At 38.9% G+C, this 14,289-nt stretch overlaps 3 protein-coding genes across 3 annotated transcripts; 1 reads left to right on the plus strand and 2 right to left on the minus strand.

Annotated features, from left to right (window-relative positions):
- Window positions 1-1,428: 1,428 nt before the first annotated feature.
- Window positions 1,429-3,198, minus strand: LOC114565906 (gamma-crystallin N-A). Its single transcript, XM_028594237.1, has 4 exons — window positions 3,156-3,198; window positions 2,673-2,921; window positions 2,096-2,241; window positions 1,429-1,564 (listed from the first exon to the last, which is right to left on the minus strand). The coding sequence occupies exons 1-4, from the start codon at window positions 3,174-3,176 to the stop codon at window positions 1,429-1,431; spliced, it is 552 nt and encodes a 183-aa protein (XP_028450038.1). The 5' UTR covers window positions 3,177-3,198.
- Window positions 3,199-4,892: 1,694 nt separating this feature from the next.
- On the plus strand, window positions 4,893-6,917 carry ly97.3 (lymphocyte antigen 97, tandem duplicate 3). The gene is made up of 4 exons (XM_028594311.1): window positions 4,893-5,000; window positions 5,354-5,423; window positions 5,828-5,950; window positions 6,645-6,917. Exons 1-4 carry the CDS (start codon window positions 4,893-4,895, stop codon window positions 6,749-6,751), a joined length of 408 nt encoding a protein of 135 aa, XP_028450112.1. The 3' UTR covers window positions 6,752-6,917.
- Window positions 6,918-7,692: 775 nt separating this feature from the next.
- Window positions 7,693-13,536, minus strand: rheb (Ras homolog, mTORC1 binding). The gene is made up of 8 exons (XM_028594198.1): window positions 13,234-13,536; window positions 12,360-12,431; window positions 10,263-10,330; window positions 10,023-10,105; window positions 9,870-9,926; window positions 9,715-9,762; window positions 9,308-9,389; window positions 7,693-8,509 (listed from the first exon to the last, which is right to left on the minus strand). Exons 1-8 carry the CDS (start codon window positions 13,283-13,285, stop codon window positions 8,417-8,419), a joined length of 555 nt encoding a protein of 184 aa, XP_028449999.1. The 5' UTR covers window positions 13,286-13,536; the 3' UTR covers window positions 7,693-8,416.
- Between the last annotated feature and the right edge of the window lie 753 nt (window positions 13,537-14,289).

Consider the following 14,289-nt stretch of genomic DNA (forward strand, 5'->3'; position numbering starts at 1 on the left):
ATAAGCTGTTTACACTCACTATTGATCCAAGGCAAGGAATAAACTCGTTTCTTTAAATGACCCACTTTCTGAAACTGAGACAGAACCCCTTTAATAGAGGAGTATAGTAGATCACAACATTTATTAGTGTCATCACAAGATAGTATGCTAGACCAATCAAGACTATTTAGAACCTCAGTTAAACATTGTTCTTGGCTCTTTGGAATAAATGTTTGTTTTATATTAGTGCTTGTACTAACACTTCTCAATTGTTTTTTAGTCAGCTTTCTATAAAAGAATATGGCATTGTGGTCAGACAAGCCAGTCAAGAAATTTTATGTTTTTATCATTCTATCTACTTTGTTAGAGAACACCAGGTCTATTAGAGTTTTAGAGTGATTTGTTATTTTAGTGGGATCACTGATCATCTGTGTTAACTATGAGCTAATAATGTTGTAAAAGGCTGTTCAATACAACTTATGCCAGACAGGTAACTACTTATACTGTGTTGTACATATCATAAATACATGTTGTGTGCTTAATATAATGAAAAACTGGATGAACAAACTAAATTCACATGGATAAACCAAGAATGTACAACATTAATTAATACATTATTCAGAATTAGTGTTTCTGTTCTTTTTTTCGCTTTTGTATTCAAGGAAGAATTAAGCGTCACTGCTGTTAAAAATCCTGATTGTGACTACTTTGACAACCCTAGGGTGGGCGTCACGACTTCACAGTTAAATAGATAAATGACACTAGGTGGTAGCAGAGATCCTGGAGCTCCCCCAGGGCAGGTGCAGAGACTTTATACACTGTATGTGTAGGGAGGACACGCAGTTTCTGTTGTTGACTGCGACTGCCAAACATTCACTTGTATGAGGGAATGAGTTTATTAAACGGCTGGCTGACTGCTTTCTGTCTTTGTAAGATTTAATTCGAGCATTTGTTGTGTGTTTTTTTAAAACCGTTTTTTACTCTTAAAACCATTTCATTTCCCTCCTGGATGTATTAAATGCCAATCTACCTATCTATTATCCGTGTTCAGTGGTGTCCAGAGTATCTTATTTAACTTGGTAATGGATCCATTAGTATGAGGAAAAAGTATTAAGTTATGGTATATGAGAGGGAGCAATTACCTGAATCATAGCCTGCAGCCATTTCTACAATGAAATGTGGTGGTTAAGTTACTGTTCACACTGAGTGAGAATAAAAGGAGAAAACCTGGAAATAAGAATAAAGATATTGTCGGATCACTACTTTATTTCAGCCTTTAAATAATTCAGTACAAAAATAAAAACAACAAACAATGTCATACATTTTCTTCATCTTTTATTATTTTACAGCCCCACAGAGTCAGAGTGAGATTACTTGACAGTGGGGTGTGTTTTTCCTCAGTGGATGATCTCATCCCCGCAGTCACATTGCCAGTGACAATGAGATGGTTTAGAAGTAGTTTGCCACCCTGCGAACAGACTTGATGTTGGGGTTTTCTGCTTGCCACTCCATGTGGTTGCAGTAGTTTCCTCTCTCCACGATGTACATGCGGCCGCGGTAGTTAGGCTCCTCATACAGCACCCAGCTGTTTGGGAAAATTGATAAATAACATTAAAATAAATTAAAAAATTGCCATTTACAATGTTAAATATGCAATATTTATCTAAGTGAAGGGATAGAAAGTAACGTTTATGACATATTTCTGAGAATATTCTATCTGACTTGGTTTATATATATTGTCTAAAGTGAAGGTTTAAAATACCAAAACACATTTTCTTACTTACCTCTTGTGGTTTCTAACAACATTATCATTACATTATTCATCTCCATTGTATTGTTATGATGGCTATAAATGGATATCTATGCCTAGTCATCTCTCTTCTCTCCCCCCCCCCCCACATCTCTCTCTCTTTCCCCATTTTTCCTTCTGACAATAAAGTTCCAAATAAATACAGCTGACCCTTTAAAGAATTTGACAGGATCTCATAGATATACATTTCACAAGTCCATCAATGAAGACACAGTACACTAGAATATTCTAGCACATATTCTGGTGCTCATGTGTTCTAACAGGTTCAATCTAACTAAGTGTCCCCCCTGCTGCAGAGATACATACGCTCCATCTCCATAAACCTTCAGGGAGTTGATGCAGTTCTTGGTCAGGCCTCGGGCTTGCAGGAAAGGACAGTCGTCACACAGCTCTACACACTGGCCTGAGAAGTTGTCTCCCTCGAACAGCTCCATCCTGTAGTGCTCTCCATGCTGCGGAGGATAATGACATGCCGTCTCGCTAAGTCATAGCAGAACGTTTCGCTTTGGCCTTTTGCAAAGGATCAAAGCCTCCACCTTTATGTGACAGTGGCTGTATTGTTTGTGCAAACACTTTACTTTTAGAAATCTAAAGTGTAAATGTTCATAAAGGATAATATGTATAGCCCACAGCCACAGTATGTCTCAAGTGTTTTCTTTCAGCTGATGGCGTTACTATATGCATGTTAATATGCATCTGTACTGCAAGACTAACTACTGCATTATTATGAATCCAAGTTATTGAAATCAGTCTGACTTTAATTTATCAGAAAACATTTTTTCACATATGCCATACACACACACATGCACACACACACACACACATGCACACACACACGCGCACGCACACACACTCTCTCACACACACACACGCACACTCTTACCATCCTGATCGGCCTGCAGGAGCCCATGTGATCGTTATGAGCATTCCAGCGCTGGAATTCGGGGTACTCTCCATGCTCCAGAATGTACTGTTGGCCCTTAAAGTCTGGGTGGTCATAGCAGATGTAGGCCCCGCTCTCCACACGGACAGAGTTGACCCTGTTCATGAAGCCACGGTCCTGGAAGTTGTCGCAGTCACTGCAGATCTCCAGTTTCCTCCCAGTGAAACATTTTCCCTCATAGAACACGATCTGTTGTTTTTTTTGCAGTGAAGATTTCAATAGTTTTCTCCTAACAGATACTTGTATGGAAAGTGCTGCAAATAGTCTAAAATATATCTTGTAAATGTGCCACTCAACACTGTTAAAATTACAATCTGAAGTTGGATCAGCCAGATATTACTGCCTTTGTGATTGACATTTGTTTGTGATACACAGGATATGATTAACTTTAACTGTGACTGCATCCCTTGTTGTGGTACTCACCTTTCCTGAGTACTGAGACATTTTCCACCGTTAGCTGTTCCACACTGGTCACACTGTCTAAGAGTGGAAAAATGTGGACGCTCAGATATATATGGCCAACAGAGAGTGTGGTTGTATCGCGAGGCAGAGGCAACAAAAGCACAACAATGGGGGGTTTAGACATTTTGCCACATGGACAGTTTCCCTTACATGTGCCAGTGCTGATATTGGAGTTTGGCTCTAGGGGGGTCGAAACAATAGAGTGAGAGAGATTTTGCTATGATTGGGCTTTGGGAGTGATGTTGCACTGAGTCAGGGTTGTGGAATAATATTTGGGTGGTGTCCAAACAAGGGGAGGCGAGGAGGGAAAGCAAACAGAGAGGGAACGTTAAAGCAGAGGTGAAAGGACATGTATGACCCAGTACAAACAAGACTTCTGTCTTCTGACAAGTTGGGCGAGGAACTGGGAAAATGTAGACACAATGAGGTGTTGTCCCAGTCCATGTCTGTGAGTTTCAATGGTGGCAGGTTGAACAGAGCATCCAGATGCCATACTCCAAAGCAGATTTCACTCCAGCTTTTCTTTACAGATGATTCTGTTTTTTTTCTTTTCTCTGATGCTGATCCAGTACCAACCCTGGATGTGTTGAAACTGAATTTATCTCAGTTGCAACATCAAAGACTACCAGTTTTAAGGTTAGGCAAGTGGAGCAGGATACAAAACAGATACAACCTGTTTTAATGTAATGTATGACTTCCACCCCCCCCCCCCCCCCGCCCCAGCCCTCTCTCTCTCTCTCTCTCTCTCTCTCTCTCTCTTGCTCTCTTTCTCTTTATCTGCAGTGCGGAGATAAAAACACAGTTTGAAATGATTTATTGCACTTGAGTGGGTTTTTAGCGATTAGAAAGTTCAACAAGGTTTGGCGTTCACACTAAAGCAGTCAATCAAAGCCATTTCAATCAGGAGAGACTTCATTTTTGATTGAACAATTATTTACTGACGTGCCCAATAAAAATAACAAATGAGAAAAGTGTTTGGCGATTAGACCATTGTGACGTCATCTAATTACCATCGTGACCTCATAATGAGAATGAGTGAGTAACATTAGTCTTCCTGAAAGAAATTACGCTAAGCTTCATAAGTAAAGTAAGTAATAGTGTAAAACAATTGTCTTGGGCGTGTAGATTTAAAAATCGCATGGACTTGGACTTTTTTTTTTGCCATTGATAACTGCTATTTCAGCCAGCCATCCACCATGGATTGGTTTTCTGTATGTGCTCTGAATTGTATGACAGCTGGTGAGAGTGCCATTCTTTCATTCTCTTTCATTAGAAATTATATATATATATATATATATATATATATATATATTAGAATTATATAAGTGCTAGTTCAAGTCAATTCTTTGTATAGACTTAATTTGTCTGGAGCTAAGGTTAGTTACAGAGCACTGAGCTAAAGGTATTACACTCATATAGATCAGACAAAATCGCCCTAAAGCAAACATACTGTACCTTTCACTCATATCCTCTTGTCCTCCTAAGGTTTAAATCCAGCTGATATAAATCTTTATCTGAGTCTGTGACAAATACATACAAAAGCCTCATACATTATATACAGTAGTGGACAAAGGGTGGAAAGCTCTTGCATAATGCATGAATCTGAGCATTGAGAAACTGTAGCCCCTGAACACAGTGTACCCAGGGTGAGGAGTAGTCAATGCTAAGTATATAGACTTAACAGTGATACACCTCTCAATGGGACGTTACCATGACAGGACAAAGTACGAACAGGTACAAAAAAGGGGGAAAGTGGATGAATACATCTCAGTCTTTGGCAGAAATCGAGACGGACGAATCATCAAGGTACGTACATATAAAGTAATACTTATATAAGTTATCTTATTTGGTGTATTTTACCTTCAATTCTTTTTTTGACATGCGTTTAATAACAATAAATAAAAAATCTATATTTGATATTTTTTGCCATATATTTACTATCAAATGTCAACACTTGTTTTTGCTCAGAATTTCAATAATTTAAACTATGTCATATATTTATATAATTCAAATCATTTAAGGAAAATTGGGAGATAAGTATCTAAAAAAGCCTAAACAGTAAAACACTGTTTAATGAGAATGCCATGAAATCTGGGTTACTGCAGGTATTGTAGGCTACTGTCTGCTGTATCATGAAATCTGTGTTTTATTCCTCAAAGGTTGCAGTAATGAACAGAACAATGAAGTTGTTGGTCTTGGCTTTAACCGTCACCATGCTGTTTACAGCTGGTGAGTCTGTCACTGATTCTCCACTGAATAAACACAACCTCTGCTGCTGTGCAACAGAGACATCTGCTTTTGTCTTTTTAGTCTTTGCTCTACAGGAACACAATTTCAGCAGACTTGTCAGACACTCAAAGGCATTCTTTTCATTTCGCAACAGATTGTGGGAGTCATAGCTAAGAAATGAAAGTAATTGATTTATCTGTGAGAGCACAATATCATCCAATGTTGCTTCATGCACACCCTTAACATTTAAGTAGACTAAATCCTTACTAACAAGTTGCATATACTCATTGTTCCAGAAAACACATTGTCCAAATTATGGCAGAATTTATTGAGATACACTAAGGCCACAGAAAAAGAAGAAGAATTAAAGAATGAAATATTGCTTTGCTGTTTTTTGTTTTCAGGTGAAGCCTTGGACTGCCACCGGTGTGTCTCCAAAAGGGCTGGGGGACTCTGTGACCTCACTGTAGAGAGCTGCAAACCAGAGAAGGATGCCTGCGCTGCTGCCAGCTTCCTCAGAGAACCATGTGAGTTTGTCAGCATACTCAAAACTATTCTATAATTAACAAATGCATGACCTCAGTACATAAAACACAATAAAATACAATATTATCATTGCTGTGGATCATAGTCAAGTTAAAGTGATGGTTCGGAGTAATTTCACCTTAGGGACCTTTGCACCATGACCTCGAGCCAAACACCCCCCGAGAAGCTTTTTTCACCTGGGTCTAACATTGGGAGAGTTAGCGTAGCGTAGCGTTATCAGCTGAATAGCTTAGCGCAGGGGCTAATGGACACACATTTGTATCTGGTAAATGACCCCACTAATAATGCCCGAAATAATACCAAACGTCTACAGTAGTACATATAGGTTATCTACTCATAAAACGATGGATTGGAAAGTTTGTAAGTACACCAGAAGTTTATGAACACTTGCCTGCTGGCTTCTGCGGGGTTTTTGGCTAGAGGTCATGGTGCAAAGGACCCTAGGCTGAAATTACTCCGAACCATCACTTTAAAAGAGACGTTCACTAAAGATAAACATCTGCATGTTTCTGAATACGGTCTGTGTGCATTTCTCTGTGGATTGAACTGTTTGTCAGATGTTTGTGAATAATGTGTAAGAAAATTACAATTGCGCTATACCACAGCGAGGCGCTTCTTACATAATAAAAGGACATGCTTTTCTTTAAACCGTTTCCTTTTTTTTTACTTTCTTAGATGGCCAATACCAGAAATGCATGGCTCTGTCAGACTGCGAAATGCTGAAGACAAACTCCTACATCAACATCAAGTGCTGTACCGAAGACTTGTGCAACACCTTATAAAATGACAATGTATTGGAGTCTCTTTGACCAAGGCACTTAAACCCAGGGACCCCTGCCGACTGCTGCAAGCGGCTCCCAGGTGTGAAAGCATGTATGAACTCAAAGTGGCTAGAAAAACTAAATTTGTTTTGTCAATCCTTTCCCTTGACAAATAAAAAAGTTTGACAAAGAGCAAGTGCTATGTTCTTATTATTATGTCTGGAAGTCTTTGGAGTGTTCTTATTACTTTCTGACAGCCACGCCAAGTCAACAACAAAGTTTTTTTCATGTTCAGGCAAGAGTTTAATTTTCAGCAGATTGGGTTGGATGAAGTTGAAGAAAAGCATATCTCGTGCTTTGCACTGACTTCTGACCCCATTACCTTTATTCCATTTAATATTCATGACCAAAACTGTCCTCAAAGTTTACAATAACGTACTAAGTTATCATTTATTAAGAGAAAAACTCTGCTAATCTGCTTCATCCGGACTGCAAGGGTTTGGCTTGATCAGATTGGATCGACAGTGAGCAAACAACCCACCAGCTGTCGCCAGATTTTATTATTGCTGAATCCTGACTGGTGCACTAGTACAAGTACTTGACATCACCTTTTTCTAACTGAGCCCCGCCCACTTCAAACCAGTACAGAAGAAGAAGAGCAGAGATAAAAAAAAAAAAATCTGAAATCTCTGATGTAAAATACCATCATTACACACAACAGTAAAAAACATATTGAAGAAAGAACCTAAAAAGTTTCTGTCTAAACATGGAAAAGCAGCATTTAGTTATCACAGATTTCAAGGTTCACCATGCAGCTTTGTACTGAATCTCAAAAACTTAGATTATCCACCGTGCACCCTCCTCAATGTATTTTAATCTTTGAAGTAAATAAATTTGCCCTGCCTGCCAGGTGACAAAAATCTCACTCTTCAGCCAAAGTAATAATCCACACTCAACCCTGCTTTACATAACCACTTTTTGCTTTAATGATTACAATCAAAAACATTTGTACAACATTTTCAACATTAGAAAATGGATGCAGTTTTTTGGCTGACAGTGACCGCTATGAAAACAAACTGAGGGACAGAGAAGTGGGTACTGCGTGGAGATGAAGTAGAAAAAGAGCTGTATATATTGGAAGGACCAAACAGCTGGTGATGTATCAGAAGAAACGTCCATGTTCACTCATCCATTTTCAGAGCGTATGTATTGTAGACACGACATTTCTCTGATCTCTTGTTATTAAAACAGAGAAGGACTCCTTGCCTATATATGGGAGCTGCATAATGAGAAGCTAAGATGCATCAAGCCACTACTATCTCTGGCCTTAGTTACGGTAGTCGTTATTACCGAGCACAAGAAAACATTTTTTCTGATACACCCAAATGAAGTTCTGTGTTTTGCATCAGTGCCGAGCACAGAGACGAGGGTGGGGTGGATTGTGGGAAATATAAGACAAGGGAACTGCCACTCATCCTTTTTTTTTTTTTTTTTTTTTTTTTTTATCAAACACAAAGAAAATAGGAAATACTAATAAATAACAGTGGAGTCAGAGCCATAAATAGACAGTATTGGATATTTAGGACCCTGGAGGGGTGGAGTCAGCTGAGGTGAAGGAGAACTGGCAGCTAGCCTTCAAGTAACGGGATATCCCAGTGCAGTGTCCTGTGTGTTGATTGGGCGGCTCTACATCATGGAACAGGGCGTTTTTCCTGGCTGCACGCCGCCGTCCATCTTCTCTGCCTCCAGGATCATCCTCCGGAAAACCTCCACGGCCGTCTGAGAGAGAGACAGCAAGACACATACACACGCACGCAAGCACGCACACACACACACACACACACACACACACACACACACACACACACACACACACACACACACACACACAGAGAGAGGACGCTGTCACATGTCTTGGTCACACCACTTTGAATTTTCCAGCAGCATACGTTACATTTAGGCACAACAAATATGCCGTTGTTTTTGCTCATGTTGGCCAAACTTTAGCATCTCCCTTAATATAAATTAGGGAAATAAGGAATAATGGATGCTATGTCTTGGAGGCTGTGGTGGATAAACTTTTGAACCATTGTTACATCTGCAATAATTGATATGTTTGGCCACTTGGGGGCAGTGCACCAAGCTGTGAACACAACACTGATAGATTATCCTTAAAATGATATAGAAACGTGTTAGCAAACGGTTATTTACACATCCAAAAGACACAGAGCAACATAAGCATTCATTTGGATAACCCTGATGATCATCAGAGTATAACGTCCCTTCAATGCCACAGAAGCCATTATACAACTGTCACAGTTTGCTCCCCATGATGTGTAAACTGATCTTGATCTGTGAAATCAATCATCTTTAAATGATACTGAGCCCTTTGTCAGACCGGTCCCACCAAACCCTTGTTACAATTGAACCATCAAATGAATGCCAACTAGTAATATAGCATGCATTAAAATGACATTCTAATTGGGTACCTTTTAACAGATAAAAAGGCTCTGATAACAACCAAGTCAAACATAAACAAAGTACTTACTGCTGAATATCTGCAGCTTCAGCTCTTACCTGGTTCTCTTTAGCTGAGGACTCCATGAAGGCAGCGTTCCAGGAATCGGCTAAGGCTTTTCCTTCTTCACAACTGATTACTCTAAAGAAAGAAAAAACCTAGAGTAAGGCTACAGAGTACAATTCTGCTTCTACTAAGTAAAGTATTTATAAAGGGCTACATAAACAAACATAGAGAAGTATAACTATGCCTGCTTGGTACAAATGGCTTCCCCCTTCTATCGGGTCATCTAAATATTAACATCTGTATCAAATGTGAGGAACGTTTAGTTTTGCATTTCTGCCAACAAAATGATAAGAAATTCCACAAAAAATTATTACTTAAACTGGCAAGTGCTATGCCGCATGTGTATACCTACTGTATTTAGTGGACCTAATGTACAATTTAAGTGTGTGTTATGACATACCGCTCCATATGTAGGTCGTTCTTGTTTCCGACCAGCATAATTGGTACTCTGTATTAGAGGGAAAACAGCACATTGTCATTTATGCATGATATATTACATAAGTTTTGGAATGCCTTGGGCAGCAAAACAAGAAGAAGAAGCAGCTGTATACTTACTGAACTTTTCCCACCATGTCCAATAGTTTTTCATGGATAACTTGTACAACTTCAAAGCTGGAACAACCAAGAGGAAAGATTCTTCTTTAGCATTTCAACTCATTATACAGAACTTTGTAGAGATTTGTTTGCTTTAAAAAAGTAAAATTGCACCTTTTATTGGATGTAACTGAATAGACCAGAATGTAACCGTTGATATCTATGGAGTAGGTCTGTGGGAAGATAGAGTACTCATCCTATAGAGACAGAAATTGTGAGGAAATTAGTGTGCAAAGTTACAGGTTTGGATTAGAAGGAATTAAAAGTAATTAAGTAATGACGCCAAATCAACACCAAACTATGAAGTAGCATTATCATAACATCACATATTCACATTCAAATCAATCATCATACCTGTCCTGCTGTGTCTACCAGCTGAAGATGGTACTCTTGTCCATTTATCGTGATCATTTTGGTAAATGCTGAAGTTAAAAGAAAAGACAAGTTAGAAATGAACCAATACAAATGATAAATTAAACATTTTAATGGATGGAGAGCAAGCGATTTCCTTTTACAATAACACTGACAAATACAGCAAATCGCCTACAACACCATGTCTACTATACAGTACCATACTCTATCTTCATTACTCTACGTTTTCAGTGTGCAGATCGCCTTATGGATCCATTTCAGTGCCACTGAGTTCATCCAGCACAGGAATGTCAATATCTGCCTGGAGATGGGTCACATTATCTGCAGGACTGAGGGATTGCACTGCCTGCAGCATCTCGCTGATAACGCTGACAATTCACTTTATGTAAACCATCCAGAGAATATTTATAGATACAGACCACACACTCGAGAAACGCAGGGCGATATGTGAGAGAACATGTCAGGGAAAAAGAAAAACAGCCTGCAGGTAAAGTTTAGACTCAAATCTCTGGAGTGTCTGGGAATGTGTGTTTAGGAGGTTGATGAATTACTGTATGTTCTCACATTCGGCAAAATGTACCGTTTAAGTACCTTCCAGCAAGTTCGCTCTCTCCAAGCCTGTGATTTCCAAGCTTATTCCATTAAAGTCTATACGGTTTACTTTGACCAAATACTACACCAGCTGATTTCTTCAATGTTTTTTTTATTTTCTTCTTTTTGGTGTAATCAGCTGGTGGACACTTGTTAATAGGGAACATCACACCCTGTTCTTCTTTCAGTGATATCATGTTATAGAGCTATCAGGATGCACACTTGAGATGTCTACAATGATGGTAACAAGCAACATTTATGTGAAAACAAAAGAAAAGAATAAAGGTATAATCAAACATTTAGAGGAAGATTATTTGGAGATGTCAGAGTTTTGACTGACATCCATCCATCATCAAGTTCAACGTGATAAACAGAGGTTTGAAGGAGTAAAGTGTGAAATGTAATCTATATCATGACAGCTGCAAAGATTATCGATTTGTCACCTGACCAAAAAGCAGCAACTATTTGTTTCATTTTTAAGCTAAATTGCCAAACATTCTCTAGTTCCAGTTTCTCAGATTTTTGATTTGCCGCTTTTCTCTCTTTTATGTCATTGTAAATTAAATATTGCTGAGTTTTGGATCAATGCTTCATTTTTTTCTCACTATTTTCTGACATTTTATAAACCAAACAATGAATCGATTGATCGATAATGAAAACAACCATTAGTTGCAGCGCTATAGTACATGTTGCATTAAAAAAAACAACCACCTGTTATCATGTGAGCGCAACTCCATACTTAGGTCACGTGATAACAACTCAACCATTTCCATGGCAACTGAGCAACTCCATCCACTGAGGAAGGCCACAAGATGTAGCTAAAAGCTTTGGAAACACAAAGTAAGTGGACCCTGTGATGCAATTTTGTTTCTTTTCCCAAACAACAATTATAATATTGATTCGACCATGCTGACCAATCGTTTAGTTTTATTTTTTTTTCATCAGAGTTGATGGTCTAAGGATAGAGGTTGTCATATGTTCTTCAGATTGTAAAGCCCTCTGAGACAAAATTGTGATTTGGGGCTTTAGAAATAAAACGGACTAAACTTGACTTTGTATAATCAAGAGATTTGACGAACAGACTCATAGCCCACTTGAATAACTGATCAATCACAGCATGTAAAGTGTCATAGGATACTATAGCCTATAGCTCACATATTTGCGAAAAAGAGATGCTATGCACATTCAAGTTAAAATATACGTCAGGGTTTCCTGCAGTGTTTCATAGCAGAGCCTGAAGACCATCTCTGCTAAATAAATTACACCATTTTATTAAATACAATGTGAGGGGAAAAAAGAGCAGAGGGACTATGAAATACAGCAAAAGCTATTATATTTTGGTTATATTATTATATTGGTTAGGCTGACATCTTTGCACTAAACTGATCACAAGAGGAGCTGTATCAGGATCTAAGTGGCTTACTACTTCGACTAAACAGTTTCCTGTTTGTGTATGAAACTGTAACAGTCCACAAACTCCCCACTTACTGTTTTCTATTGTTGGGTCATAGGAGTCCACAAACTGGCCTTCCACAAACTGAATTGTCAAGGAGGACTTTCCTGCAAAACACAAAGGAATATTGTAACATAGAGTCTTAATGATTAAATATCATTGGAAGGGATTGTCAAAAGCATCAAACGCTTATTCAGCATGAAGATGACAAAGGGATTAGTGACTGATTGTCCACACAAATGTAGAAATCCTACACTATTAGAATACCAGAAAAACTTAAAGCTACGTAGGCTACTAAAGCCCAAAACACAAAACCCTATATTAATACCATGGGAGATGTTTACTAAATCAACTCATTGTAGAGTAGGCAAACCTAACACAATACAAGTCTTTCTGGGAATATTACAAGGTTGTTGCGTTAGTGCTGGCTGGGCCTAGAGTCGTTCTATCTGCGTGTGCCATCTTGCCATCCTGAACATCCTTTCACCGCAATACACATTGCGCTTCTTTGGTTTCAGATACGATCAAATATACCGCACAGTAATGCGTCAAATCCTGGTGGTCCTTCAGGCCTTCACAAAGCCTGGTTCTATTAACCAGGGCTATGGCCACTGATGGAAACCTATCAATAGGGACAGTTATCGTGAAAAAACATAAATGTTGAACACAGTACGGGAGATCTCATGTGATCAAACCCGCAAGGCCAGGTCTCATCTCATTTGACCGCTGTGAGATGATGCGTGACATACCCTACTGCCTATAATTTAAGAATACTATAGGAGGTGTAAACCGCCCGCATAAAGCACATTACATGGACCCAAAAGGCCGCTGCTATCTAGCCTCAGCGTCGCATCCCAGGCCCTTGAGATGTCATTTCCCTCCCTCGCTAGTCGTCTGGTCAGAACTCACCTACGGATCTGTACCCGAGGATGGCGATTTTTCGTGATTTCGGCTGCGGCATATCTCCTCCTGGTTATCGCATCTAGTCCTCGGGGTGTACCGCAACCTCTAACCGGAATGGCATTCAAAATTCAAGTGGTGCAGAGATTCGACATACAGCCCCCAGATGACAGCAGGAATCGCTCTTCTTTAAGGTTTTTTAATGAAGATTTTTACGTCCACGGCTCGGAAAAGAATGTTATTTCAGGTCATATAAAAAAATCATGGAGCATCTAATAGATCTACAATAACTGCGTCACTCCCCTTTGCAATGTAATGAATTAGTAATTACTGCTCCCTCCTAATTGGCTACACGCGGAGTGAAGGCGGGTATTGATGCCTATTATAAAACTCTGATTGGGTGAGACAGATGTTCGTCAAGCAACACTGCCCGCTTTCTGGAATATGATTGGCTGCTACACGCATTGTGACGTGCTGTGTGGTCTGGTGCAATGTCATTCATATATTTAGGGTCAGGGAGCAGGGCTGCTCCAATGACGACATCATTAGTTTCATTTATTTTATTTTCTACACGGACACCCTGGAATTTAAACCTCTAGAAAGACCAAAATAATTCACTAAAAAAATGTAATTTATCATACAGTGATCATAGTGGTTTTATAGTAGTCCCATATAAAATAGGCTACCATGAAAGAGCCAAAAATAAGATCGCTATAACTCAGTACCAACGACACATCATTATTGCCCACAGAAATATTATCATCAGTTAGCCTATAAGTCCTACTGTACTTCAGTATAGTTTTGAGGTAGGCCTACTTACTTTACTTTCAGTTACTACTAGTCATACTTTATATTTCAGGCACATATTGTACTTTTTACCCCACTACATTTATTTGATAATTTTTGTTACTTTGCTGATTTAGATTCATAATACACAATGTAATCAACAAATAAACTATGGTGTATTATTTTAGGTTAATATAAGATAAGACTTTATTGATCCCCATTAGTGAATTCACAAACTACCCAGCACATAGGGTATGTAAAGTATTTCAAATTAGCCCC

Source organism: Perca flavescens, chromosome 12 (genome assembly GCF_004354835.1).
Source record: "Perca flavescens isolate YP-PL-M2 chromosome 12, PFLA_1.0, whole genome shotgun sequence".
Classification (NCBI taxonomy): domain Eukaryota; kingdom Metazoa; phylum Chordata; class Actinopteri; order Perciformes; family Percidae; genus Perca; species Perca flavescens.

Bases quoted from the DNA above. Each gene is read 5' to 3' on its own strand.
- LOC114565906 (XM_028594237.1), bottom strand. From the start codon at position 3,176: ATGTCTCAGTACTCAGGAAAG. The intron at 2,922-3,155 runs GTGAGTACCACA...AAAAAACAACAG, and splicing joins TGTCTCAGTACTCAGGAAAG to ATCGTGTTCTATGAGGGAAA. The intron at 2,242-2,672 runs GTAAGAGTGTGC...TATCCTCCGCAG, and splicing joins CCTGCAGGCCGATCAGGATG to CATGGAGAGCACTACAGGAT.
- ly97.3 (XM_028594311.1), top strand. From the start codon at position 4,893: ATGGGACGTTACCATGACAGGACAAAGTACGAACAGGTACAAAAAAGG. The intron at 5,424-5,827 runs GTGAGTCTGTCA...TTTTGTTTTCAG, and splicing joins CACCATGCTGTTTACAGCTG to GTGAAGCCTTGGACTGCCAC. The intron at 5,951-6,644 runs GTGAGTTTGTCA...TTACTTTCTTAG, and splicing joins CAGCTTCCTCAGAGAACCAT to ATGGCCAATACCAGAAATGC.
- rheb (XM_028594198.1), bottom strand. From the start codon at position 13,285: ATGCCGCAGCCGAAATCACGAAAAATCGCCATCCTCGGGTACAGATCC. The intron at 12,432-13,233 runs GTGAGTTCTGAC...TGTGTTTTGCAG, and splicing joins CCTCGGGTACAGATCCGTAG to GAAAGTCCTCCTTGACAATT. The intron at 9,763-9,869 runs GTAAGTATACAG...CCTCTAATACAG, and splicing joins GACATGGTGGGAAAAGTTCA to AGTACCAATTATGCTGGTCG.